The sequence below is a fragment of the Xiphophorus hellerii genome, chromosome 18 (genome assembly GCF_003331165.1).
Source record: "Xiphophorus hellerii strain 12219 chromosome 18, Xiphophorus_hellerii-4.1, whole genome shotgun sequence".
Classification (NCBI taxonomy): Eukaryota; Metazoa; Chordata; class Actinopteri; order Cyprinodontiformes; family Poeciliidae; genus Xiphophorus; species Xiphophorus hellerii.
In genome coordinates, this window is record NC_045689.1 from 24,783,692 (window position 1) to 24,808,989 (window position 25,298).

General features: G+C 44.1%; 1 protein-coding gene and 1 long non-coding RNA gene across 2 annotated transcripts; one reads left to right on the forward strand and one right to left on the reverse strand.

Annotated features, from left to right (window-relative positions):
• The first annotated feature begins 370 nt into the window (after positions 1-370).
• Positions 371-4,295, forward strand: LOC116708233 (uncharacterized). The gene is made up of 3 exons (XR_004336632.1): positions 371-1,168; positions 3,202-3,358; positions 3,582-4,295. It is a non-coding gene; the product is annotated as an uncharacterized LOC116708233 (long non-coding RNA).
• Positions 4,296-12,484: 8,189 nt separating this feature from the next.
• Positions 12,485-25,124, reverse strand: znf296 (zinc finger protein 296). The gene is made up of 3 exons (XM_032545841.1): positions 24,803-25,124; positions 21,285-21,638; positions 12,485-16,710 (listed from the first exon to the last, which is right to left on the reverse strand). The coding sequence occupies exons 1-3, from the start codon at positions 25,107-25,109 to the stop codon at positions 15,047-15,049; spliced, it is 2,325 nt and encodes a 774-aa protein (XP_032401732.1). The 5' UTR covers positions 25,110-25,124; the 3' UTR covers positions 12,485-15,046.
• Positions 25,125-25,298: the final 174 nt, after the last annotated feature.

Below are 25,298 nucleotides of genomic sequence, written 5' to 3' on the forward strand. Positions count from 1 at the left end.
GACCTTACACAACACAGGGTAGAATAGAACAGAAAAAAAAGCAAAGAACAAGATTAAGAACAGTAATAATGGTATTGTGCACATTAAGGACAATATCATGACATAAAAATAAAGTGCAGTTATCAGAAATGTCGTTCTCTCATCCGAGGGATGTGCAACTGAGTAGGATAACTTTTTTTTTTTAAATGTACATAATCTGAATTTGCATTTGTCCATTAAAAATCTGACAATTTACAATATATGAAAAATAACAACCGTACTGAAAATCAGAGGTGATCGAGACGAGTTGAAATGGTACTTGAAATGACTAAAACTTGAGCAAATAACAGTACAAATACCAGCGTGGATTGTTTTCACTGGGAGCTGTGATGGTTAACCACTGCTGGGAGGAAGGATCTGCGATAACGCTCCTTTGTGCATTTAGGATGCAGCAGTCTGTCACTGAAGGAGCTCTTTAGCAAGGATTATTTTACCTTCTGTATCCCACCAGCTGTTCTAAGAAAGATGACATGGTTATGTCCACATTGTTTTAGCTAAAACATCAAAGATTTCTGAGATTAAACCCGTTCGTACGGAAGAATGTAAATCAGCCTTTCACTCTGAGGAAACTCTCCAACTTTTTTCAAACACTCACATTATTCTGCTTATTAAAATCACACCATGTTTGATTATTTCCCCCCAGGATGAAGTTTGATTTTATATTTAATTTCATTTGCATCTGGACTTCAGGTCATATGGATGTAAAATTTCAGCAGCTTTAAAAGATCTAAGGACATTTCCAGAGGTGAGTAGTAACTAATTAGATTTACTCATCTTATTATTTTCATTTTGGTCTATAGAATACCATGATTTGTACACAGCTTTGTATTTTTGTCTTTCTGATGACAACATTCCAAATATCAAATCAGATATCAGTACTTGAGTCTTCTTTTTACCAAATAGTTTTTACTAACACTTGAGTAGTTTAGTTTCTTTTTACTTTTACTCCAGTAAAAGTATGTTGAAGTAGAGCTATTCTGACTCGAGTACACTTTTTTTTGTCCTCTTCTCTCCTCTGCAAGTTTCTCTATTGGAGACCAAATAAACAAAACATGTTGCAGTTCCATAAAACAAGCAGCAGGGGGCGATCTTCTCCACCGGCAGGACCCGCACCATGCGGCAGCTGATGGTGACATGATTAGGTTTCTGTAAACCAGTGTAACGCGGTGCTTTTACTGTCGCTGTTGAATTATTGAATATCTGATTTAAAAACAAAATTAAACACAAGATAAATATCATAAACAGATTCACCCCCTCCCCTATTTGCGCTGCCGTCGAAAAGCTACACAGCACCAACTTTTCATCAAATGTTTTCTCTTGGTTGGGATATAAATGTGTCATTGTAGAAATGTGTGCTGTATGAATGCATTAAAGGATGAAATTGTAACACTATTATCCATTTTTTAGCTAAAACTGACCTAAGTTTTCTTCACGCTAAGAGAAAATGTATCAGGCCTTTAAAAAACTATCTACAGAATATATAGCCTTTGTGCCAAAGCAAAGAAGCAAAAAAGAAGTGCAAACCTACAGATGCACTGTACCCTACTGTAGTTCATCACTGTACTACACATTTTCAGCTAAATGTAATTTGGGAATCACTCTGCTGGTGCTGAAATATTGTTTTCTGTGAGTCAAATCCTGTTTTATCTCCTATTTGTCTTCCATTCACAAAGTAAAGGAAACATATTGTTTCTTTGTTATGGCATCCTGCAACATAAGGATCCACTCACAGTAAAGTATTATACACAATTCAGTTCTGTTTATTTACATCGAGTCAGTTCACAAGGTCCTTTACCAAAACAAATCAATCCAATTGAATTACAGACGTGCCAATTGATCACCGTCAACCAATGCTGTCAAGTTCAAACTGGCTAAAATGTTTTCTGTCTAAGGAAACCCAGCAGATTCAACTGATTTGCAGTGAGTGAAGCTGGTTTTTATGTTGAGTTCAGGAAACTCTCCTGCCTAAAAGGTTCACAGGTCACAGTTAAAAACAAGAATGAATATCTCAAATAGTCACATATGCTGGACTAATTAGAAAAAGCAACCAGAGTCTAAAGAGGACAACTTCTGATCAAAACTCGCTTTAAAAGACTTTTAAAAATCAGACACCTTGGAAGCAAAGCAAAGCAAAAGCAGAACTATGTGCTTAATAAAATACATAATTTGTTTCACAAATAATAACGTTTGTGACCTTGCTTTTGATCCACTGCACCAACTCTGCTTCCTAATACACCACTTACAGCCAAGGTTCTCAAACTAGCTACAGGGTGTTTCTGTGGGTGACGTTACAAACACCCAAAAGAAATTTAGGATTAAATTGTCTGCAAGGTAAACGAGAAAGAATCAAATTAGACGTAAAGTTGATTAGAACCAGCGACCAAGAAGATGAGCAGCTGAGTCACATTTATCTTTGATTTATGATAAACTTCTCCAAAGAAAATTACAGTGGAGACACTTCCTGCTTTTATCTGACAACAAAATCAAAACCAGCTGAATCACGTTCCAGTTCCACACTGCAGAACCAGTCGAATTTGAAAACGGACCAGGCTAACTACCCTACAACGCTTCAAACAATGTGAAAACATTTTCACTTTAGTTGTGAAAACACTCGATCGATTAACAATGATCACAACTTTAGATAAGCTGCTCTTTTCTACGTTAGATTTTGAGATCAGAGTTGCCAACTTTCCTCCAACGTTCCCTCTACAGGGACTATTTCTTTGACAGAAATGTGGATTAAAACTGTGGCCTATCAATCAATTCTGAAATGCCACTAGGTAGGAATTTTACTTGTTTCTTTTGTTTCGATGACATACCATGAATTGAGTCCAAATCCTGTTTTACCATTGCTTTAAAATGTCTCTTTATCTGGGAGTACTCAGAAAACTACAGTATTTACTGAGTTGTACCTGTCGTTAAAAAACGGATCGACTAATTTACCTGACAGTTTATACAAAGAGAGCGCATTAAGAAAGCAATATTCACACATGGATAGGTCAGACATTTGCAGAATATCATCTTCTAATGTATACGCAGCAGTTTTTAAATACTCATAACTGTTTATAACTAATTTCAACAAATGAAAAGACAGTAATCAAGTGTTTTGGACAAACCAGCCCATTGTCAGAGTACTCATCAGTCCTTTTGCTCTGTAAATAGTCACAGGAAGTCGGGGTCAGGACATCTTATGAGCTGGAGGCTGGACTAAAACGATCCAAAGTGCAGCTTCAGCGGTACTCGATATGATCAGCACGGCTTTCTACCCAGGGCAGCACAGACTGTGGGGCACCACAAAATGAAAGACATCAAAAAGCAGGTAACGAAATTTGGCATGACTTAGTACTAAATTGAGGAGTTATTGTTTTAATACGGCTGGATTACTCTGCAAGGAGCGGATAATATTTAAACTCCAGTTTGAGATCTATGAAATCGTTATTTGAGTAAGAAGAGACAAAAAATGTGTGATTGCACAACCTTTAGATTGAAAGTGAAAGTAAAATGTCAAAATCAGTTCATGTGATATGATTGTTGTTTTGCAGGATTAACCTTTCTGGGGAAGGGAGTGAATGTCTGTCAGCGTTTGGGACAGCAGAAGGGAGGCGCCATTTGGCAATGACCGTCGTATTTATCCCTCTGTAAGCTGGGATGGCTGGTCAGCTCCAGTACAAACCAGTGTCCTCTCCAGACCCCTTCATCATGCGCTCGATTTCACCAAAGCGGTCAGACTGACCTGGACTAAACAAACTGGAAGAATAGCGACACAGATCCGCCTAATGGTCGCCGTTTAACTCCATTCATCTGCTGTCCATTATGCCCGTTCCCTCTTTGAGGACAGGATTATAGACGGCCTCAGTCACAAAGGTCAGAGGGCCGAGCAGACACTCCCACACCTCCGTGACCCGCTCTGATCCCACGACCTCGGCACCAGCGGGCCCCCGCTCCCGGACCCGGCTTTCCCTCCCCGCCAGTTGACCGGCTTTGTCCTGTTTGTCCCGACCCGTTTTCTGCCGTATCACTCACACACATCAGCAGCAAGCTGAACAATCAGGGGATGGAAACCTGATTACTGAGCAGCAACACTGCAATCCACACCACACGCAAATAACAGCAAGGAAAAAAATGATTTTTAATACGAATATTCTGTTTTATGATCTTTTACTCCATTTGATTGGACTGAATTCGATCATTTCCCATTTCTTGATCATTTCTTCTATTGCTTCTTCCTTTTTGTGTTGGATCGTGAAAACTCTTATACTTCTGTCTCAGTATATGAATTAAACATTTATTCACTCATTTAGCAAACAAAGTAGTCAAGTTTTTTAATTTGGTAGACTGGAAAATCATCTCCAATAAATAAAGGAACAATAGTAACCATTTCGTGTACATTTTCATAATATTCCTGTTGAGCTCTGAGTTTACAGAAGATACTCATTAAAATGGGAACCTTCTCTAGCAAATAATAAAACTCTTCATTAAGTCCTTTTGGGCCTCAAATGGCACTGTCAGGAGTTTCTGCAAACATCTAAATGAACAAAATAAACAAAAAATGCCAAAATACATACAGATGCACTAATGAAAGAGCTGAGTATTTTTACCCAGTGAGTAAAAATAACCCATTGTGGTTTCCTATCAGACATGCGCTCACGCTGTTGGAGGGATTCCTGGAGAGCAACAAACGTCTCAGCTGCATGTAACATATATTTGTGTATATATTTTGATCTACCTTTTCATTTTCCATTTTTGTTTCCTGAAAGGTCAATAAAGACCAGGCCAAAATTCAACTGAGAATTGATTTTCACACAGAGTCTTCATCCAACGTGACCGAGCGAGCGTATACGCGGGGTAACTTTTATTTTAAAAATGCGGGGTTTTTTGCATACTTGTTAAAATTATCACCATGTTATGACGATTTAATATGAGACAGATAATCTATGAGAAAAATCAAGCTCCTCCCTGAGCTACTAAATGTGCTAAAGGCGGAGAAACAACTTACCGTTACAGGAACTGTTTACCCGCCGTGGCCATCGGTGGCCATGCTAACTAGCCTTAGCCTTTGTGGCAAGGCTAAGTTGTGGTGAACCAGCTGTAGAGAAGCAGAGAGCAAGAGGAGGGGTGAGAGAAGTGTGTACACAAGGACGATTGACAGCGCTAAGACACCTCCTCCTGGCTCTGATTGGTTGTTTTCTGACCTGTTAGATGAGCTCAATTTTTTCACAAATTATCTGTCACATATTATCACGTGTCTCACAACATAGTGACAGTTTTAACAATTAGGTAAAGAGCATAGATTCTTAGAAAAGTTACATACCGCAGCTTCCATTGTGCAAAACTGTTAGAGGTGATTTGCAGGTATAACTGCAGTGAGCCTCGTTTATGGTTGACATGTGGGAGTCCTGGTGGTTTTCGAAACATTCGGTGGTTAATGCTTTAAGAAACTGACATATTTTATCAATGTAAGGTTTAAGCTAGCTAAAGAAAAAGGAACTACCTGATTTCTAACCGGAAGAACGGCTTCATACTTATATCGTGTTGGTTGTTGTTATCTATGTCCTACATGCGTAACAAATCACTATTTGTTCAGCAAGAAAGTTCTTCTCTAAGAGGCTGCTTTACTAACTTTGATTGCAGCGCAATCGTTCAACCAAGACAAGGTAACTAATAAATGTTCAGTTTCAGTGGTGAAATGCAGCATTGAAATGAAGCACCATGAAGAGCAAGACAGAAGTTTTGGAGTTGTGACGCCTCTTTGAGGATGCATGTGGAGGATGTTGGTTAGTCGGGCAGGTGATGGAGTTCACCTGCCCCCGGGCCTTTCACCTGTCACAGGACTGAACTCTGCATCCCAAACTTACTATGCTCACCGTCAAGAATGCACCTCTGACCCCAGCACTCTGAGTGGGCGTGTTTGTGTGGGTGGGTGGGTGTGTGGAGCGAAAGGGGAGGGCAGCAACGTGTTGTACGGTCAGGATCCAGTTTTCCAACATTTACAGACCAGCCCCCCCGTCGGCCGGCTGAGGAAGAGAACTGACTGACCCGAGAGAGTTTTTGTTTGGATTTCTGTTGCTCTGTGTGTGTGTGTGTGGGGGGGGGGGGGGGGGGGGGGGGGGGCGTGTGTGTGTAAGAGAGAGATTACCTGGGAAAGTCTTTGTGTCACGTTCGCAAGGAAGGTCATGGAGTTTAAGATCAGAGCAATTTGCATCCATGAATGAAAGTTCATGATGGAAAACCAGCAACACGCTTCTGACAGGTGGTGTTTTTTTAACGTTTTTTTTTTGTTGTTTGTAATTTATTTACCCTTAACGACCTGTTAAACAAGCATAAATGTGTTTTTTTTTAATTCAAGGAATTTAAACAATTACGTTAAATCGCTTCATAATGATTTAAGTAGAATGAGTATCAAAATACGAAAGTTATAAAATTCAAAAATGGTTAATAATGTAAAACTGTATGACATCATTTTTATTTGAACATGTAAAATTTCATTAAGCATCATAGAATTGCATCATGATGTGTTTGTGAAGCAAATCCTGGAGCATTAGCATTTTTAATCACACGACAACAGAAACAAACAAATATAAATAAAGGAATAAACAAAAAAGTAAGCAACAATCAAAATAGTCAAACAACAAAATAAGTGATGTCAACGTGTCTGAAAGGGAGTAGGAAGAAGCATCTTCTTACTGAACCTCCTTAGATGAGTCCACTGAAGGAGCTGCTGCTGCTGCTGTTACCTCTGGACTCTGGTAAGCATAAAAGCACCTTCACATCAGAACCCAAACCAGGTTCTGCTGGAGGTTTAGCCCTGTTATAGGGGAGTTTTCCTCTCCACTGTCGCTACATGTATGCTTGGTACCAAAGTCAATAACACAATTCAATCAACTGTCCATTGAGGAACGACTGCTGCAAGTCAATGATTTTATGAAATCTGCAGGAATTTCTGAGACTTTCTAACCCCAGAAAAAGGTCACCCAAAAAAACATGTGCACACCACACATATCAGTCTGGTGTGCAAACATATCAGAGGTAGACTTTGAATCTGCCTCTACAATGGATTGAGTCGCTTTTTTTGTGAGGATATTTGATGGTACATGGCGATGTAAATGTACACTGAGCAGAGCTGAATTGTAGCAGTTATTGTATGTGTTGATACAGTTTGCAGTTGTATTTGATAATGGAGCTTCAGTTCAATCAAAAAGCCAAACTCTAAACAGCTGGGTTTTTAGCCTTGATTTAAAGGAACTCTGTGTTTCTGCGTCTTTGCAAGTTTTCTGGAAGTTCCATATTTTGGAGAACAGAAGCTGAATGTTGCGTCTCCATGCTTGGTTAATGGATGTTTACACAACACCAACAGATCTCTAATGTATTTCATTGATAAGCCATTCAGTGATTTATAAACTGACAATGGTATTTTAAAGTCTATTCTGGTGCGCTGTGCTCTACCTTCCTGGTTTTAGTGACCCCGTGGCGTGAGCAGCTCTTACCGCTGAACAAACTGCGGTGACCTCAGAGCTCGTCCTTGTCTCCCACTACTAAAGCATGAACAGGACTGATGTGTTCCTGCCCGGACTCCCTCCCCATCGACGGTGAGGCTGAGGTTCTGCGGATGAAGCCGAGACAAAGCAAGCGTAATTCCTCGGTTCAGGTTTCGCACTGCGGTCACTGTGGGAGGAGGAACGGCTGGGAGAAAGTGGGAATTGTGGGGAAATGTGTGAGGATAAAGAGCCGAGTCCTGCAGTTTGTCTGACCGCAACACAAGTGCATCTTTTCCCCCCTTGTTTTTCGCCCTCCTTTAATCCCGGGCCTCTTCCTCCTCCTCGCCTATTCCGAAGAGGAGGAGAAGGAGGAGGAAGAAGACGACAACAGGGCAAGGTCTGCAGAGACGACTGGAAGCTTCACACAGCATACCATGAGAAATGTAATTAAAAACTCACAGTTAATTGGCTTTTTACATGATAAAGCACCATCGCCTCATACACAAGTGAGAGCCTCTCATTGCCACAGGCCTGGCCCATAGCAGAGCAAACACACAGCTCATGCAGGCCCTTTGTTGTTGAATTTTCAGAGCTAATCATCTTATACTTAATCTGAATTTCTGGTTGGGTCTTAGAAGAGCTTTCAGTTCCTCATAACTATTCATATAGAAGCAGAAGAAGATGGCTCAGGGAACAATCAGTTTTAAGTCGGAACTTGATGTGGGTGCTCCGTGTTTCTAATGCTGATTTTATTGGAGGTTTTTCCTTTGTGGAAAAGGAAGATTGCAACTGCCGAGGATTTTGCTAGTGAACGTGCTTTGTATTTCCTGAGCAACTCACTTGCTCATATTGCATGTTTAGCGGCAGCCTTTCTGCAGAAGAAAATCAACCTTTTGCAAATCCATAACCTGCCAGAATTAGCCTTTCCATTGCCTTCCTACGCGATTCCACTTGATTCTCATCTCTCTTCGGTGTTCCTCTTGATTTTTCTCCCATGAACTCAAATTCTCTCCAGTAGAATTTCACCCGGACCAATCAGCGACCAGAGGGAGAAATTGTGAACGATGACGTGGATTTTCTGTGTTGTTTTACAATTGAAGTCTGCCTGTAGTCAACGTTAGTGATTGGATAAAATGTAAGACTTCAGCAGAGTTCACACCTTTAATGCACACCTCCAGTCTTCTTGCTAACTGACAAAAACAAAAACACAAGAAGAAGAAGAGTCCATGCCTCCAGGAAGTAATTATTTCTCAATAGCCAAGGGTCCGGCACCTCAGTATGTAGCGAAGCGTAGAACAGGAGTCTGGTTTTTCTCAGGCGAACATTTTGTAAGATAAAATAAGAATGACTCTCCTCCTCTCCATTTTGAAATACATTCAAATACCTTTTCTTGTCCAGAAACGTTCAAAGGGAACCTTTGTTGTTTTCAGCCTAAATCCTCCATCATTGACTGGTTGCACTTGTTTCAGTCAAGTTTATATCAAATAAGGTGTTTGAATCCTTTCCCTTTATTGTCCTGTTTAAGGTCCAGAGATGCAGCGTAAAGGCCAGATTACAGTTATCAAATGCAAACAGGTACAGAGAGAATAATTTCCATCAGACATAAAACATGTCCAGCTGAATAATGAGACTGTAATTAATAGAGGAGCGATGCTGTTTAACCATTGTGACCATGACCAACCCTGAACTCAACTGTGAAGCATGGGAGCAAACACAAAGGGAGAATCTCCCACCAGATCATTTAAAGGGCCAGTATTATGTATTTCCCAGGCACATAGTGTCATTTTATAGCGTAATCAAGTAGCTATTAAATCAGTTGTTTAAAAAATGCTTTATATTGTATATCAAATATGACTTGAAAGAAATGCTACCTTGTTATTTAACTCCTTGAAATTGGGCCTCTGTCTCTTTAAAAACTCCTGCTCTCTCTGAAGTCATCACAGCACCGCTCCTCTATTTACCCTTTAACAACGTATTTAACTGAGAAATAGCTCCTATAATGAGCTCAGTAGATCTGTAGTTCCACCAGGTGTTTGCTAATTGCTGCTGGCTAGTCTGAAGGAGCCGAGTCAGATAGTCGTAGCTAAGGGCTGCTCTGTCAGGAAGCTCAGAAACTTGGAAGCTGCAGCTCTGAGAAGGCGGCGCTGCGTCCCAGAAGGCGGGGCTAGGTCTACGCAGGCGTTTTTTTTTTTTTTGTTCAGCTGAATGGTTGCCATGGAGATTAAAGGATTTCTCAAACAGGCATGAAGGAATCGAAACCATGTAGGCTTTTGATGAGGGAATAACATCATAACATGACGTAAAGCTAAATAAAACACACACAAAAAAGAAGTCGATTTCACACACATTAAAATCACTGAGACGTTTTTCTAACTCGACACGACTCTGGTGAGGATTTCTCTGTTAGTTTTTCCACGCATTCGACTCGCTCTTTGGCTTCCATCTTCCAGATCATTATGAAAGCGGTTAAACTCACTCAGAGAGCTACGTTCACAAACAGGCTCGAGGAGTTGAAAGGACAGCCTCGTGTCACGGGATTGCGTCACGCCGCCACAATATCACTTCTTCCATTACAGTGCTAACCTGTTAATGTGTGAGCAGCTCGTTCTTATTGCTTTTTACACCTGAGCTTGTGGCCTGCGGCGTCCTCGCCGAGTCCTCACACACACACACAGGGTCTCAAAGTCCACCTCGAACCGCTGGTCACAAACAACTCCACGGCTCTCATTGGCTGACCAACGCTGAACTTGTGACCGCCATTGGCTGCGTCCGTCGCCCACACCCTGACCTGTGTGGGTCAGAGGAGCGGCTCAGGTAGGTGTGGACGGCAGGAAGAAGACAAAGGGCACGCAGGGAAGGAGATATCAGCTTGCTGCAGGCCCTGGCGTGCCGCATTCTGCTCCGTATATCGCCTTACCTTGCATAATTGGGTCCATTATGGCGCTAACCGTGGCGCCCAGCGTGCTGAGATGTTACCGGTCCGCTGGGTCACTGTTGTTTTTTTTTCTCTTTATGCGTCTCTGCGGACAGTAGCGGGCCGAGGGGGCGGGGCTGCTGTCCCCCACTTCCTCCTTCTTCTCAATCATACAGTGGTAATTGGTGGGAGTGGGCGTGTGTGCATCTGGCGCAATAACCTCACCACCACCACCACCCCTTACTCTTACCCCTTCATCTCCCCAGCCCCCCACCCTGTTGAAAGCTCATTAGCGGACCTGCTGTTAATGAGCTATAGTGGGATCACACAACTTCATTTTCATTTAGGAGGGGTGGGCTTCAGACCAGAGATGCTGCTGTGGCGTGTTTTTTTTTGTGTGCCCCTTATAATGGAGTCAGCAATTATCCCAACCCCTTGATACACCCCCTCCCCTCCCCCAAACACGTCAAACTGACCCCCTCCCCCTGTTACAGTCACGCATCCTGAGAAATCCCCGTCACTCCTGTCCCATCCCAGCTTGCGTGAATTAAACTACAAATGCATAGCAGGAGCAGCAGTAGTCCGGCGCACGGTGCAGCTTCCCCCACCCCACCCCCAAACCCCACAGCTGAGCTGCGGTACAATGTTTGGAGATGAGGCCCTGCAACATCAGAAGGATGTAAACAAGGACTGAGGGTCCCTAATCCAAACATCTACATTAAAAATTAAAAAGTCAGCACTACTGAGCGCGGTCCTCTGAGGAAGACCCCCTCCTCACACCACATCCCGGCGAGGAAACCATTCCAGCAGAAGTATTCATCAACTTTCTCACATTTTAGTCACTTTCCAAAAACAAACTTTTGTGTTTTTTTGTAATGGGATTGTATGTGACCAACAAAAATAATGTGAGCTGGAAGGAAAATAAAACAAAGGTTTTAAGCCTTTTTTTTTCCAAATAAAATTTTGAAACGTGTCATCTGAATTCATATTTAGCCCCCTGTTACTCTGATACCTCAAAATAAAATCCGGTGCAGTTGCTTCCAGAAGTCACTTCATTAGCAAAGTCCACCTGACCCGTGTGTCATTTAATCTCGGTATTAATCTGTGAAGGCCTCTGAGTTTTGTTAGGGAACATTAAACAATTTCATGAAGACCAAGGAGCATATCAGTAAGAGAAAAAGATGTGGAGAAGTTTAAAGTGTTAGGTTATATGCAATATCCACAGATTTACAGATATCACAGAGAACTGCTCAGTCTGTGATTTAAAAATAGAAAACGTACAAACTCATCAAGTCATGACAAGCAGCCAGGAGGCCTGTGGTAACTGAAAGAGCTGCATGAACAGCTCAAGTTGGAGAATCGGTTATTTGGGGTAAATTTCAGTTTGATAGGAAAGTCATTTGTGAAAGAAAGCAAAGATAGGACCCATTTGCAGTTTGCACAAGTCACGAAAAGGACATGGCAAACCGGCAAAAGAATTTTCTCTGGTCCAATGAGGCCAAACTTCAATGCATACATTTTGTTTGTATGCAAAATGTATGTTGAGGACAGTCAAGTCTGTCTATTAGGACTGTGTGTGAAACATGGTAGTGGCAGCATCAGGCTGTGGGGATGCTTCCCTTCATCGAGGACATGGAAACTCGTTAAGAGTATAAAAAGATGGATGGAGATAAACACAAGACAATGTTCGAAGAAATCCTGCTAAAGATTTGAGACTGGAACAGAGGTTCAAAACATAAATCCAGCGCTACAATAGAAAGGTTTAGATCGCAACATAGTCATGTGCTTGAATGTCCTAGTCAAAGTCTACACCCAAACTCAACTGAGAAGGTAAATTGATGGTTCAGATGCTGGTTCAGATGGTGTGATTACTAACACATCTCACTTTTGACATTTTTAATTCTTGAACACTTCTTTTACTTCTAGTTACGATTACACAGTTAAAATACTAAAGTCTGCAGATGTAACGAACTGTGGAAAGATTAAGGAGTAGCAGTTCAACAAATAACTACAAAATATGTGAATAAATAAATAAACAAGAGACCCAACAAGAGAATATATTTAACCTCAATTCTTTATTGAGGTTTTCTCGTGAAGGTAATAACAAAATTACATCCTTTTACACAAACAGTCACTTTTGGGCATAAAAATAAAGGAGTCAGCCATGCTGGGGGAAAGTGAGTAACATGTAACAGGAGCAGGCGGGTATCCACAACAAGAACAGCAAGAAAATATATACAACATCATCATCCCTGAACAGTTACACTGCGATCATTCAAACAAAATGCACAAACATTTTTAATGACCTGAATGTATTCAGAGGTCAAGAGATTGACGGAAAAAAGTAGACAAATTCATTGAGGTTTTGCTGTCAAAATAAGCAGATTTTTAAATATTTTATTATTTTTTTAGATCAACTTGGATTTAAAAGTGGTCACAAATAATAAACACAAGCTCAACATGTTGATTGTGACCATTGATGCTAATTTCCACACCCTCGCGCCCCTCAGAGCTCGCTTGGCGGGCTCACGTTCCCCGGCGGCGAAACAACAAGCGACCCGCCAACATGCAGCAGCCATAAATTAGGAAGAATTCAAAGACGGACAACAGAAATTACGCAAACGGCTACGAAACATGCACGAGTTCCACGCGGCCGCCCGGCACTTTCACCAATGTAAACAAGAAAAGAGAGAAATTACCATCACAACAGTACAGAGGGGGAAATGATACACACCCGTTTCATATGTATGTAAAAATTGCTGGCTTTTTTTTTTTATGCATAGAAACTAATCTTACAAAACATCAGCAGATGAGACTTTAAAGTCTCTGTATTCACATTTATAAAAATTAGAAAAGCAAAGACAAAAAAGATTCCATGTGCAGTGGAGATTAAAAAATAAAAATAAAAAAAACGTCGTCCACACATCCTGGTGAAATACCAAGTTTTTAAGACTCTAAAAATGATCATTATTTTCTTACCAGAAAATATACAACTGAGATCAAGTGAAAATGTATGATACATAAGCTGCAATAAACTGGATGCATTAGCGTGAAGCACCTTTTAATTCAGTCACACCTGACACTAATTATAGAGATCAACTGTAAATGAAGCTCAGCTGGTCAAGCAGGAGTTTTATGACACCCTTCAGCTGAAGTCGCGGTTTGCAGATATTGTTACGAAGGATCTGATTGTACAAATGCATCAGTCAGGAGAAGGGCACAAAAACAAGCTGGAATCCATCCAAAACTATTCACGACGATTGGTGAAAACAATTATGTTTACGGTAATTATTTTTGACTGGAAATAAGCTAGTGGAGTCTGATAGAGAAGGTGGCCTTCTCTGAACCCCAGAAACCTCTGAACTGACTGGGACAATAGCCTCATGTTTTCTCTTCATGTCTGGACGAAAGACATTTTTTCTCTACAAACATCCAGCTCTGACCCAAATCTGCGTGTGAGAAAGTGTGATGGGACCATAATGAAACATTTGGGTCCTGAATCCAAACTGTAGATTTGGCACCAAAACAACAGCATCACCATGGAGAGACATGGTGGTGGCACCATCATGCTCTGGGGTTACTCATCTTCTATGGATACCTGTCACTTTTTGTCAGGTGTTTGCTACAAAGGTGAAGATGGGTTTTATCATTCACGAGTCAAGAGTCCACTAAAACGATTCCACCAGAAGAACAGAAACCTCGAGTAACGGCTTAGTCAAAGTTCAGAGCTAAAGTAATCTGGGGAGCGTTCAGAGCTGTGGAAATGAGATGTCAAATAATTCCGGCTGAATGTTGAAACTGAATCAAAAAGTGCTTCAAACTTTTAATTAGGGGTGTACAAATTTATGTAAACAGGCTATCGGGCCTGTTTTTCGTTTTTGCAGTTCTCCCTGCAACACGTTCTCAGCTGAAACACTCGGATCCATTTGTGTTTAGAAATGATTCGTCACGGTCTCATCATTTCTAGGTCACAGAAACTTGGCGTTTCGACAAGGGTGTGTAAACTTTTTTTCCTTTTTTTTACATCCACTGCAGCATCTATTCACAAAGTCAGGAGCACAGCCTCGCTCGGCCCCATGGGACTTGTAAACATTAAGTGACAAGTGTTGTGACAAGCAAGCGCCTTTAAAAGGTGTGTGACAGACTACAGGCAGACAGTGTTTGGATTCATTTCAGCCCTGCGGCGACTCCAAAGTCTTTAAAAGGTCTTCTCCACAGAGAACAGCACGATCTGACCTCTCTACACTCATCAGTGCTCAATAGCATTATATTGCTTTTAAATTTTTTTTACACAGTATAATCTCTTCTGATTGGGTTGGTGCGTCTCCATTTGTCCAGTGGGTCGCTACAGACGTGAAACGCTCTTGCATTTTTGTGCTGCAGCATGGTGATCAGTTTCCTGTGTTGGTGTGGACTGCGGCAGTGCACTTCCTGTTCACGAGGTATGGTAATCTCCCCGCTGAATGTCACGGACTTGTTTTTCTCTGTGGTCTGAAGAACTGTAGGCACTTAGTTTCAGCCAGCAGCTTTGCAGTCGATTATGAACAACTGCGGGCCTCGGCAGTTGTTGCGACCTGCTGCTGACAGTCATGCGGCGTCTTCGCGACTTTAACTTGATTCAGTGAGCAGAACCCAAAGCTAGGCCCGCCTCAGCAATGCTTTCATGCGGGAGATCCTCCACTGCTGCTGGACTCCCTCTACCTTCTTCCACCTCCATGTCTCTGTCTGCGTAACCCTGCGCCTTGCTCTCCAGACCCGCCTCATCCTCCTCCATCTTCACCACCCCGACTCCCGCTTCCTCTCCCGCTCTCAAAGCGGCCAAGGTATCCGCGGCGCTGGCCTGCGCGTACGCCCCGACGTTGGCGTGGCTCAAGCCGTGGACTTTCTTCAGGTGTTTCTCCAGGGTGGCGTACACAGTGAAGGGCACTGCGCACAGCTGGCATAGGAAGGAGGCCTTGGCCCCCTGGGCACCGTGGGTCTTCATGTGGCGAGTCAGCTTGGAGCTCTGGGCGCAGGCGTAGTTGCAGAGGCCGCAGCGGTATGGCCGCTCACCCGTGTGGCTTCGGCGGTGCACTGTCAGGTTGCTGCTATTTCTGAACTGCTTACCACAGTACTCGCAGGCCTCGTCTTTCTTCTTCTTCCCAGTGGGACCTGGAGTGGAGCTGGCGTTCGCCCCGGCGATGGCGGCTCCTGCAGAGCTTCGCCGCTCAAAGTCTCTCTGCCACTCTTGCACGCCGGAGGCCCACTCCTTCTCCCTCTCGACGAGTTCTCCTTGTTCGTTCTCCCACTCTCCAACCCCCCGCGCTCTCTCGCCCATTTCCGGGCGTTTGGGCGTGCAGTTGCCACTGGCGATGCCGCTCTCCCCGCTTCCTCCCGTCTCTCCGCTCTCTAGGGAGCCTTCGGAGGGGCTGGCGCAGGGCGATGCGGGCTGCGGCTCCCCCTGCCCCTCCGCCGCCTCCTCGCCTCCGGCTCTGTGGTTTGGGTACAGCCTCAGTAGCTCCCTGTCCGGTGGTCTGAGATGGGAGTTCAACAGCATTAGGCCTGACGCTACGGCCGGGTGCTTGGGGAGGGTCAGATCCAGCTCTTTTCCCATCATCCCTGGCCCCTGAAGCCTTCCCCGGGCCCCCTGCCTCCCAATATCCTCCTCCATCAGAACCGCCTCCACCGACTCGCACCCACTTCCTCCGCCTGCAGCCTCCCGGTGGTGGCCCCTGATGTGGCGAGCGAGCTGCCCGCTCTGAGCGAAGGCCTGCCCACACACCCCACAGTGATAGGGCCTGTCGCAGGCGTGAGTCCGGCGGTGGGCAGACAGGGCGCGCAGCGAGTGGAAGTTCTGGTCGCACAGCTCGCAGTGAAAATCGGCCTGCAGGGCGCCAGACCGAGGAAACGTCGACGCTGCCGGCGGAGACGAGGACGGAGACAACACGGGCGCCATGGGGGAGCTGAGGCTTGTGTTGTTCCCCTCAGCGAGTTCCCGGAGTCGCACGGAGAAGTTCATGGCCTGCAGGCTAACCGAGGCGGCTTGGTTCTGACGCGAGCGCCGCTGGGCGGTGGGCTGGAAGGCGGAGGCGAGAGCCTGGCTCAGGTGGCGCGGGTCCAGAACGGCTGCTGCGGACTTGTTCTCTTTCAGACCCTCTCTTCCTCCCATGTAGGCGTCATCGTCCTCATCCTCCTGGTAGATGCTGAAGGAGTGCGTGTGCTGGGCGTGTTGGAGGAGCGCCCACGCTGAGTAAAACACGCCGTCACACTGAAAGCAAGTGAAAAAGGCGGGCTCTTCACATCCTGCGAGGAGAGAGAAACCCCGAATTAGTGGATGGATGATACAGTAAAATGTTTATTGAAACATTTGAGTTCCACCTGGGAAAGAAAATTAAAGATTAATGTCCACTTGGGAGCAACTTTACAGAACTGTAAACTGAGCAGTTAATTTCTAAGAGAGTGAATTACTGTAGTTGCTCCTTCACTACAATACAGACGAGCATCATGTTTCGTTTTCCTAAACGGTTTGTTTCCCTTCAGCCTAATTTGGTCAACAAAAACATTACAAGCAGTGTTATTCATGAACAAAAATTATGACGCATTCTGAACTGAATTAAAAAATGTTTCATCCAAATAAATCATCCATTTTAAATATATAAAATTTGACACAGAAACTCCTTTACACAAACAAAAGTCACAGAACATGCATAATCTGAAAGTTTAAGGGTCACTGTGGATAGCAAATCTCATTGTAAAAAAGTATTTACACCCTTTAGAGATTTCATATCAGAGTAAGTAAAAAGCTCGTTTGAGTCTTAACGTCCTGTCATGGTCGTGCCACAGCATTTCAACTGGACTTTAACTAGGCCTTCAAAAACATTCGTTATCTCAGTCATTCAGAGGCGGACCTGCAGGTTTGCTTTTTTATCGCTGTCCTGGTGAGCCAAACTCAGGGTTTCAATCAAGCAAATCGTTCAGGACCTGAAGAATCAGAGCAACCCGACCATGTTTCAGTGAGACTAACACAGTTTTTCTGAAATACTGTTTTAGTTTTAAACCAAATCTATTGATGCACAACGTCTCACTTTTGTCTCGGCAGTCCACAGAATAATTTCCTACAAGTCTTGGGCATCATTTTTTCTCAGTGATTTCAGCTTGAAACTTTACCTAGTGTATCATTTAATACTGACTCAAAGTCTGACCTCTTGGAGTAATTTCAGTGGGAGAGCCGTTCCTGGGAAGATGCGCCACTGTTGCATGTTTTCTCCATTTATCAATAATAACCATTTGTGGGGTTCAATGGCGTCACAAAGTCTTAGAAATCACCTGAACTAATAAACGTCTATTTATTTCTTTAGCCTGGGGCATGATGCGTTGCTTTTTAAGATCTTTAACCTACTTCATGTCGGCTTCTGGTTAAATGATTTCCTGATTCTAAAAATGTGATTAATTCTCCATTTTCTATTGTTTTTATTTTATCTGAAACACTCCAAGTTGGGCTTGTTGTGCATGAAAAGAGCTGCAAACATAAAGACTGACTGTTTCTCAGCATCAAACTCATTCAAACGCTCAAAATTCTGTAACTTTTAAGAAAATATTAAATGCAACATGATTAAAAATGTTTAAGTCTTTTGCTAATTTTCTTCTTTAACATCAAGAGAAATCGCCCCCATCTGGCCAAGAGGAGGAAACTAAATATGGGCTCCGCTTTTCAGACCAGATGGCTTGATTAGCGTAGATTCAGAAAGGTTGCAAAAAAAATGGAAAAAAACAACAACATGTCATGGCAATGCAACAAACTCCTCATATCTGAAACTCAACCTAAGGTGAGACGGAAGAGTTGAGAATTACTTTGGTGGTTTCATCGCTACAAACAACCACTTTTAGGCACATTGAAATATTTATCTTAGCCATTTTTAATTGATGAAAGCTGTGCATGAGAACGAGGACGACGGCGAAGCCTGATCTCGGAGAGCCGGGGGAAGACCGTGGCGATGAAGAACCTCACCTGGACGAGGGAAGGAGAAGTGAAACAAAGTACATCTGGAGATATTTTTATATAGCTTTGTCTCCTAACTGAGAGCTACGCGCCAATTAAGCTGCAAATTGCTAATTAGCAGAATGCAGAAAACGAACGCTTTATGCAAATCGGACTCTGACTCAGCCTGCTTGACAAATGAGGCCTTTCTGCATAAATCAGAACTGGCGAGAAGATCCCCAAATTGAAGGGAAAACTGTTTTTTTCTTTCTTTCTTAAACACTTTTTCTTTGGAGAGGTTCAAAGCAGACTCGGGTATAAGCCTCTTTCATGTTTCCTCAAGTCAAATCCTTCTGTATTTTATTGGAGGATTGGAGGGAGGAGGGGAGGAGATTGAAGATGAAAAAGAGAGCAACTGTTTCGTTTTCTTTTTTTTCCCCCCCCTCGTCGCCCTCCCTCTGTCTGGAGATGAGAGGAGCTGCGGTGTTTGTGTCCTTTAACCTAGCCTGAGGAGAAAGCCAGGAGAAGTTGAGATACTCCTTAAAGAGAGAGAGAGAGAAAAAAAAATAGGGTGAAGAGCGAGAGGAGGGAAGATAAACAGAGAGATAGGTAGGTCAGGGCTCGGGAGATAAAGAGAGAATGAGATAAAAAAGATTGTAATGTGGCACGGAGGGGGGCAAAAGACACCAGGAAAATGTGTCACCCCTTCGAATTGTACTCTAGACCCATCCTCCAACCTCGACTCCCCCTAAAAAACCCACCAAATCTTTCCCTAAGGGTGAGGGTGAGGAAGAAGGGGTGGTGGTGGTGGGGGGGGCTTTTGTCTCGGGGTCCTGGAGAGAAACACAATACCCGGCCGGTTTCGCTTTCCTCCGCTCACTCCTCCTCTTTTTGTAAGGATTCCCATTTGGCCCAGGGTAGCACTTGAATATTAAGCAGAAGCAATAACTACTAATTAAAAATGCAGATTGGCTGGGAGCACTAACGAGCAGCAGGCAGAATCTCTTCTCCCTGGGGAGGCGGAGGAAAGAGGAAAAAAAAAGAGAGAGGGGGGAAGATGAAGAAGAGGAGGAGGAGGAGGAGGATTGAAAGAGGGCAAAGTGAAAGAGTGCTGAAGATGCGGGGGAAGAAATGGGAAGGCGCAAAAAGAAAAAAAACAAACAAGGAGAATAAATAAAAAGGAATGAGACAGATGCACGCGGCTGCTCAGTAATCCATCCCCCTGTTTTCTCCTCCATCAGGCTCTGAATGAACAGAGAGCTGCCGTTTGTCGTTTTTTTTTTTTTGTTTTGCTCTTTCACTTGCAGTCATTTCAGGAGTCAAACCTCTCCGACGTGGTCACTCCGCACACCCGGCGTTTTAGCTCAGGGTACAAACATAAAATGTCAAACTCTGAGCCAACATGGATAAAAATTTAATCCAAACTTATCTCCTGCATTATGCACAACCTGTCATGCTCTTTTTCCTCTTTTTTTTTTTTTTTTTTTTTGACCGCCCTCCGCTCCCTCACCGTTGTCCCGCTGGGTCTGCTGGGCTACACATCGCTGCAAACCCACTCGCAGCGAGGTGAACGTGTGGACAAACGGAAACGCTGCATGCATGCATGCGTCCTCTTGAACGTTGACACAAAGGAAGGAACTGCCAACGTGTGGCGAGCGTTTTAAAAAAAGAAAAAGAGCGATGGGGCGCTCAGTACCGAGACGCAAACGTTCATTTCGCAACCTGACACCTCTGACCTTTGCCAGGAAATCCATCAACTCTTATACCTTTCTTGGTACCACTTTACCATAAAGCTAATAAGTAGTTCATGGATATGTAATTAATTCATCTCTAGCATCTTTATAAGTCATTAATTACTGTTTATAATCCATTAAATAAGACAGACAAGGCAACAAAATCTAGCGGTTTTTGCCAAATGGTGAGTCAAATCTGTTCACCTAAATATTTTATCTAGAGTTGTTATACTAAACATTTCAGACTGAATTTGAAGCACAATAAGCATTTCTAAACATAATTTTTTAGCATAAAGTCTCCTTTTTACCCTTACTTAGACCAAAATAAACAGTTATTAACGGTATATGAACTGATTACAGATGAATCTATGAACTGTTTATTAACAATCTGTAAGGGGAGCCTTTTTGTAAAGTGGTACCTTGTTTTCATGTTGCTACGTAAAATTCTTCAGATGGATTTTAACGAGGATTCAGGGATTTCTGATCTACCCCACCATGACTTTATATTCGGCCGCACATGTTTGCTTCGTCTTCGCTAAAAGACGCTGGAGAAGCGTAGAAAAGCAGCGTTTAGGGGGGACAAAAACAGAGCGGCTGCCGACATATCACACACAGGCAGAGCAAGAAGAGAGACAAGATGGGATCGTTCTTTTGAAAACAGGCGGAAGAAGAAAGAGGAGGAGGAGGAGGAGGAGGAGGAGGAGGCTCCCAGGAGCTCAGGTGGATCAGCCCGGGGCTGATCAGTGGGAGACAGCTGAGGAGCTGACGCAATGTCCTCCATTACGGTGTCATGGCGGCCAGCGGGGCCGTTAGAGCCACTCCGCTGGCCAAGGAGGAGCGTCGTGGATGACAGGCAGGAAGAGACATGTTTACCTGGCCACTCCGCCTCAGAGGCCAACAGCCAGGGAGATGGGAAGGAGCCCAGGTGCTCGGCGCGGGGCCCTGGGGGACCCTCGGTGCCCTCTGAATGTTCCTGAGGCCTATCCTTTCCACGCAATTAGCCCGAGTGTCACTAACTCACGCGGGTGCGCTAATGGCAACCGCTAGTTAATGAGCTGGGCTCGAGCGGGAGGAGGAGCGGTTGTTAACTGAATAAAAGAATGACTGGAAAAAAAAAAACACAAACTCAGTCGTTAGCAACCCGCCACCTTGCTGTGGGGTCTCACCTGATTTGCTGAGGTCCGCCTTCACGCTCAGGCCGGACTCGTCCCCCCAGGACCGGCCCCTGGAAGCCCCTCTCCGGAGCTCGATGAAGCCGGGCTGCGGCTCGACGCCGGCGACCCGCTGGCGCCCGGCTTGACCGGCGGGTGACGGGGGAGTGGCCCCGGAGCCTGGGCTCCGTGAGACGCAGCCGCCCTGCTTGTGCTGGATGAAGGCCAGGATGTGGGCCAGGGGGAAGGCCTGGCTGCACTGCCCACAGGTCAGGAGGTCATCCTCTGGGGCTCGGACCTGTGGAAGAGGAGGAGGAGGAAGGTGGTGGTCGCCTGGCGGGTCGGCAGCTTCCTCCATATCACAGACATCTGGGCAGAAAAATAAGGAGCAGAAGAATTTGAATTTGAACTGCTAGAGGCCTACAAAAGTATTCATACCTCAAAGACAGCCTCATTTGATGAAAAAGCAGAATTTGCACAATTGATAAGTGAAAGGAAAATTGCTTCTTGTATTTATATTTATATGCAGGTGTTCTATGTTACGTCTTTACCAGCTTTAAGCACATAAGAATTAAATTTCTGCTCACTTTGTAAAAAATAAAATAAAAACTCACTCAAACTCAAACATCAGATTTCCAACTTTAAGCAGTCTCTCCATTCATATTCCCATCAACTCTGACCAGCTTCCCTGTCCCTCCTGAGGACAAACATCCCCACAGCATGGTGCTGCCACTACCATGTTCCACACCAGGGGAGGTTTCTTCTTCTCCGACACACATACTTTTGCATGCAAGTCACAAAATGTTGTCTTATTTGCCCAAAGTAGTTTCTTCCACATGTTTTCGGTCCTTCGACTGGACTCACTCTTCCTCCTGGCAGTATTTCCAGATGTCTGGAGCTCTGCAGCTCCTCCAGAGTTACCCAGAGCCTCCAGGCTGCTTGTGTGGACGGCCACGTCTCGGTTTTGAGGTGATGCGTCGAACGGTGTTCAGTGAGATTTTCAGAACTATGAATCTTGTTCCACAACCTAAATCTGCTTTAAATCTCTCCATGTGGCTCTCACTGACCACCTTTGTGATCCTGTTTCCTCCAACAAACCTCTGAGGCTTTCATCGATCAGCTGGATTTATACCGAGACGAAATGATTAAAGAAATCCACACGATGAATTTCTGTTTCCAAAAAACAAGCGTAATTTTTCTTCCTCTTCACAACTGTGCACTATTTGTGTTGGGATGCGAATACTTCTCTTAAGCAGAGTACGTAACGTTACTTGATTATGCTTAAACTTTCGAATGCAATAAAAACAAACTCAAGCTTTTAAAATTCGACTCGTTTTGTTTTCCCCCTACGCTGAACAGACCAATCCAGACATCCGAAAACATCAGCCTCCAACTCTGGTTCATCAAATCTCAAAACAATGACAATATTCTGCATTTTGACAGGATGAAAACATGTTCTCCTGCTTTTATTATTTTATTAGAAACATAACAACCCCCCAAACCCAATTTATCTGAATCACACCATTTCCTGATTGGCTCTGATTAGCAGGTTATTAAAATAAAAAACGTATCAAAAACACAAACTCCCATCACTTTTGGTCTGTAAACGCATCGACCCACAAGCAGCATGTAACATAAAACACCTTTTGAACCACTCCGTCTATCGAGACACTGACAGAGGGATGATAATTGGCCCCAAAAAAGTCGAGATCGGTGCATTTTCAGGACTGCAGACTGCAAATCTTTCCCCTTAGAAGCATGTAAACATAAAACCCTTCACTTTCGTCGTTTGAAGTCTCATCCACTGCAAAGCCGGGCGTATCAATTAACATCTAAATGAAGTTAGGTCTTAAGTGCTGCACACAGCTACGTTTGGTGCGCTCCTCTAAATTACAGACAGAGCAGAGCTGACCTCAATGGAACAAACAAACAGGCCTGCTGATTGAAAGTGCTAGTTTCACTTGTAAGCTCAACGAGGCCAATCTGCTCAGCCAACGCTGACCACTTCCTTCAAAACCAGTTACAGATCTGTGCTCGTTCCGGCTGGGTGCAGCACAAGAGAGCCCAACGGTCCACAAACCCCCTGTTAATTAAAATGACTCGCCCTCTGGTAGAGGAATGACTGAACTAGAAGAAGAAGAAGAAGAAGAAGTAGTAAGTGGATGATCACGACTGAGGCGTTCACCTTTCACTCAACAGAAAATGTTGCCTTACCAGCCACATGCAGCGGGAGTTTCTCAACAGGAAGTGGATTGCAATAAAAGAGAGAGAAAAAAGTGACTGAAGGTGTCTGAGATAAGAGAGTGGCCACGTCTTTTTTCTTTCTTTTTCCTGTGTTCACACCAAGTACTGAGGGAGGAGGGTAACAAGTTGACAAATCTAATGTGGTCCTCCGCTTTAAATACAACCACAGAGTGCTTGTGGACAAAGCTTCAACCAAACCCCTGAAGAGCTTGAGTAAACTCACACAGCTCAGGTAGAGAGAGAGAGAGGAGGAGGAGGAGGAGGGAGGAAGGAGTGTGTGTGTGTGTGGGAGGGGGAGGAGGGGGTCAGGAGTCTGTTGCTCAACACCGGTCATGGGCACACCTGAATCCACCTGCCCAGGCCGGGCAGCCTGTCCGTACAGGACAGGTACAGACAGTACACTCTGAAGTCGGATCTCAGCAGTTGTTACTCAAAAATGTCACCTTTCCTGTTTCAGGCCCGCGCTGTTTGTGCAGACTTGCAAGGCGCGGTTACACGCGCGTGCCCGCACTCGTGCGTGCCCGCCCGCGCGCACACACACACACACACACACACACACCATACAGGGTTGAGTCAGGGCCTGTGGTCACAGCAGACACGCACCACTGGTCTCCAGTAGAGAACTGTAAAAAACAAATTATTCTCAGCTCCCCATCTTCATTTCCTCCCTGCGCTTTTAAAAGTAATAATAATTTGAAATAAGTCACTTTTTGTTGTTGTTTTGCTTTTTATTTCAATTGGGTTTTTAATTAAAAACGTCACGATAACTTGTTTTGAGAAGCCGGTGTATGCGTGTGTCTGTTTCTTAAATATATTATTATTATTATTACTATTATTATTTAAAGAGACCAACCTTTACTGAAAACTGTTTTGATTAATAATCTTGTTCGGACCTGTAGCCTCTGAGCAGAGCCAATAAACCGGTCCTTCCTCTGTGGGAACTGCTGCAGCAACAACACCGACACTCACCAGGACAAACAACGCGGACATTAAAAACGAGCGCTTCTTCAAACATGTCCCTTTAAACTCCAACGCCACACGCTCAAACTGCGCTTCACCGGCGGCAAATTAAACACAAAACTCACTTTCAGGATGTGACCCTCGTGTCTGAGAATTGCCAGCGAACCAATTATCCTTTTAATATTGCTTATTAGCAATTGGATACAAATAAGCGCGTAAGTTTGAACCACAGCAAAACACAAGCTGGATATTGATTAGTTTTTTTTTACGAAAAATATATTTAAAGGAAAGAAAGAAAAAAAGAAGACACTCTTCCCCTCCTGGCTTACCTTGAATCGCACTCAGGTGCTGCGGTCGGCTCCCAAGTTTGCGCCTGGACATCGCGTCGCCTTGCCGGGCACCTTTCTGGGTCCCAAACCCCCTGAAAAGCAGAACCCCCCCCTCCCAGCCCGTCCGTCCAGCTGCTCCGGCTCCGATAAGCTGACCGACAGTCCACCGGCGGGGACGAACTGATAAGACGAGACTAAGCTGGCTGGCCTCCGCCTGGACTGGCGCTGAGCGGGTGGAAAGCAGGCAGTAGCGTTCAAGTTCACGCTTCTTCCCCCCGCAGCGAGCGGAGAGGGCAGAAGGGGGCATGGGCGACCGAAAGCACCGCCCGCCCCAGCCGACCCTGACCCCGCCCTCCTCCTGTGAAACCCTCACTCTTGCGCCAGTAAATTATTAGATTATATCACCTTAAATTGTTTTTATACTTTCATAACAGTCTTTGTGGTGTTTTCTGAGATGTAACTGATTTTCTTTTATTTATTTATTTTTTTTAATGCT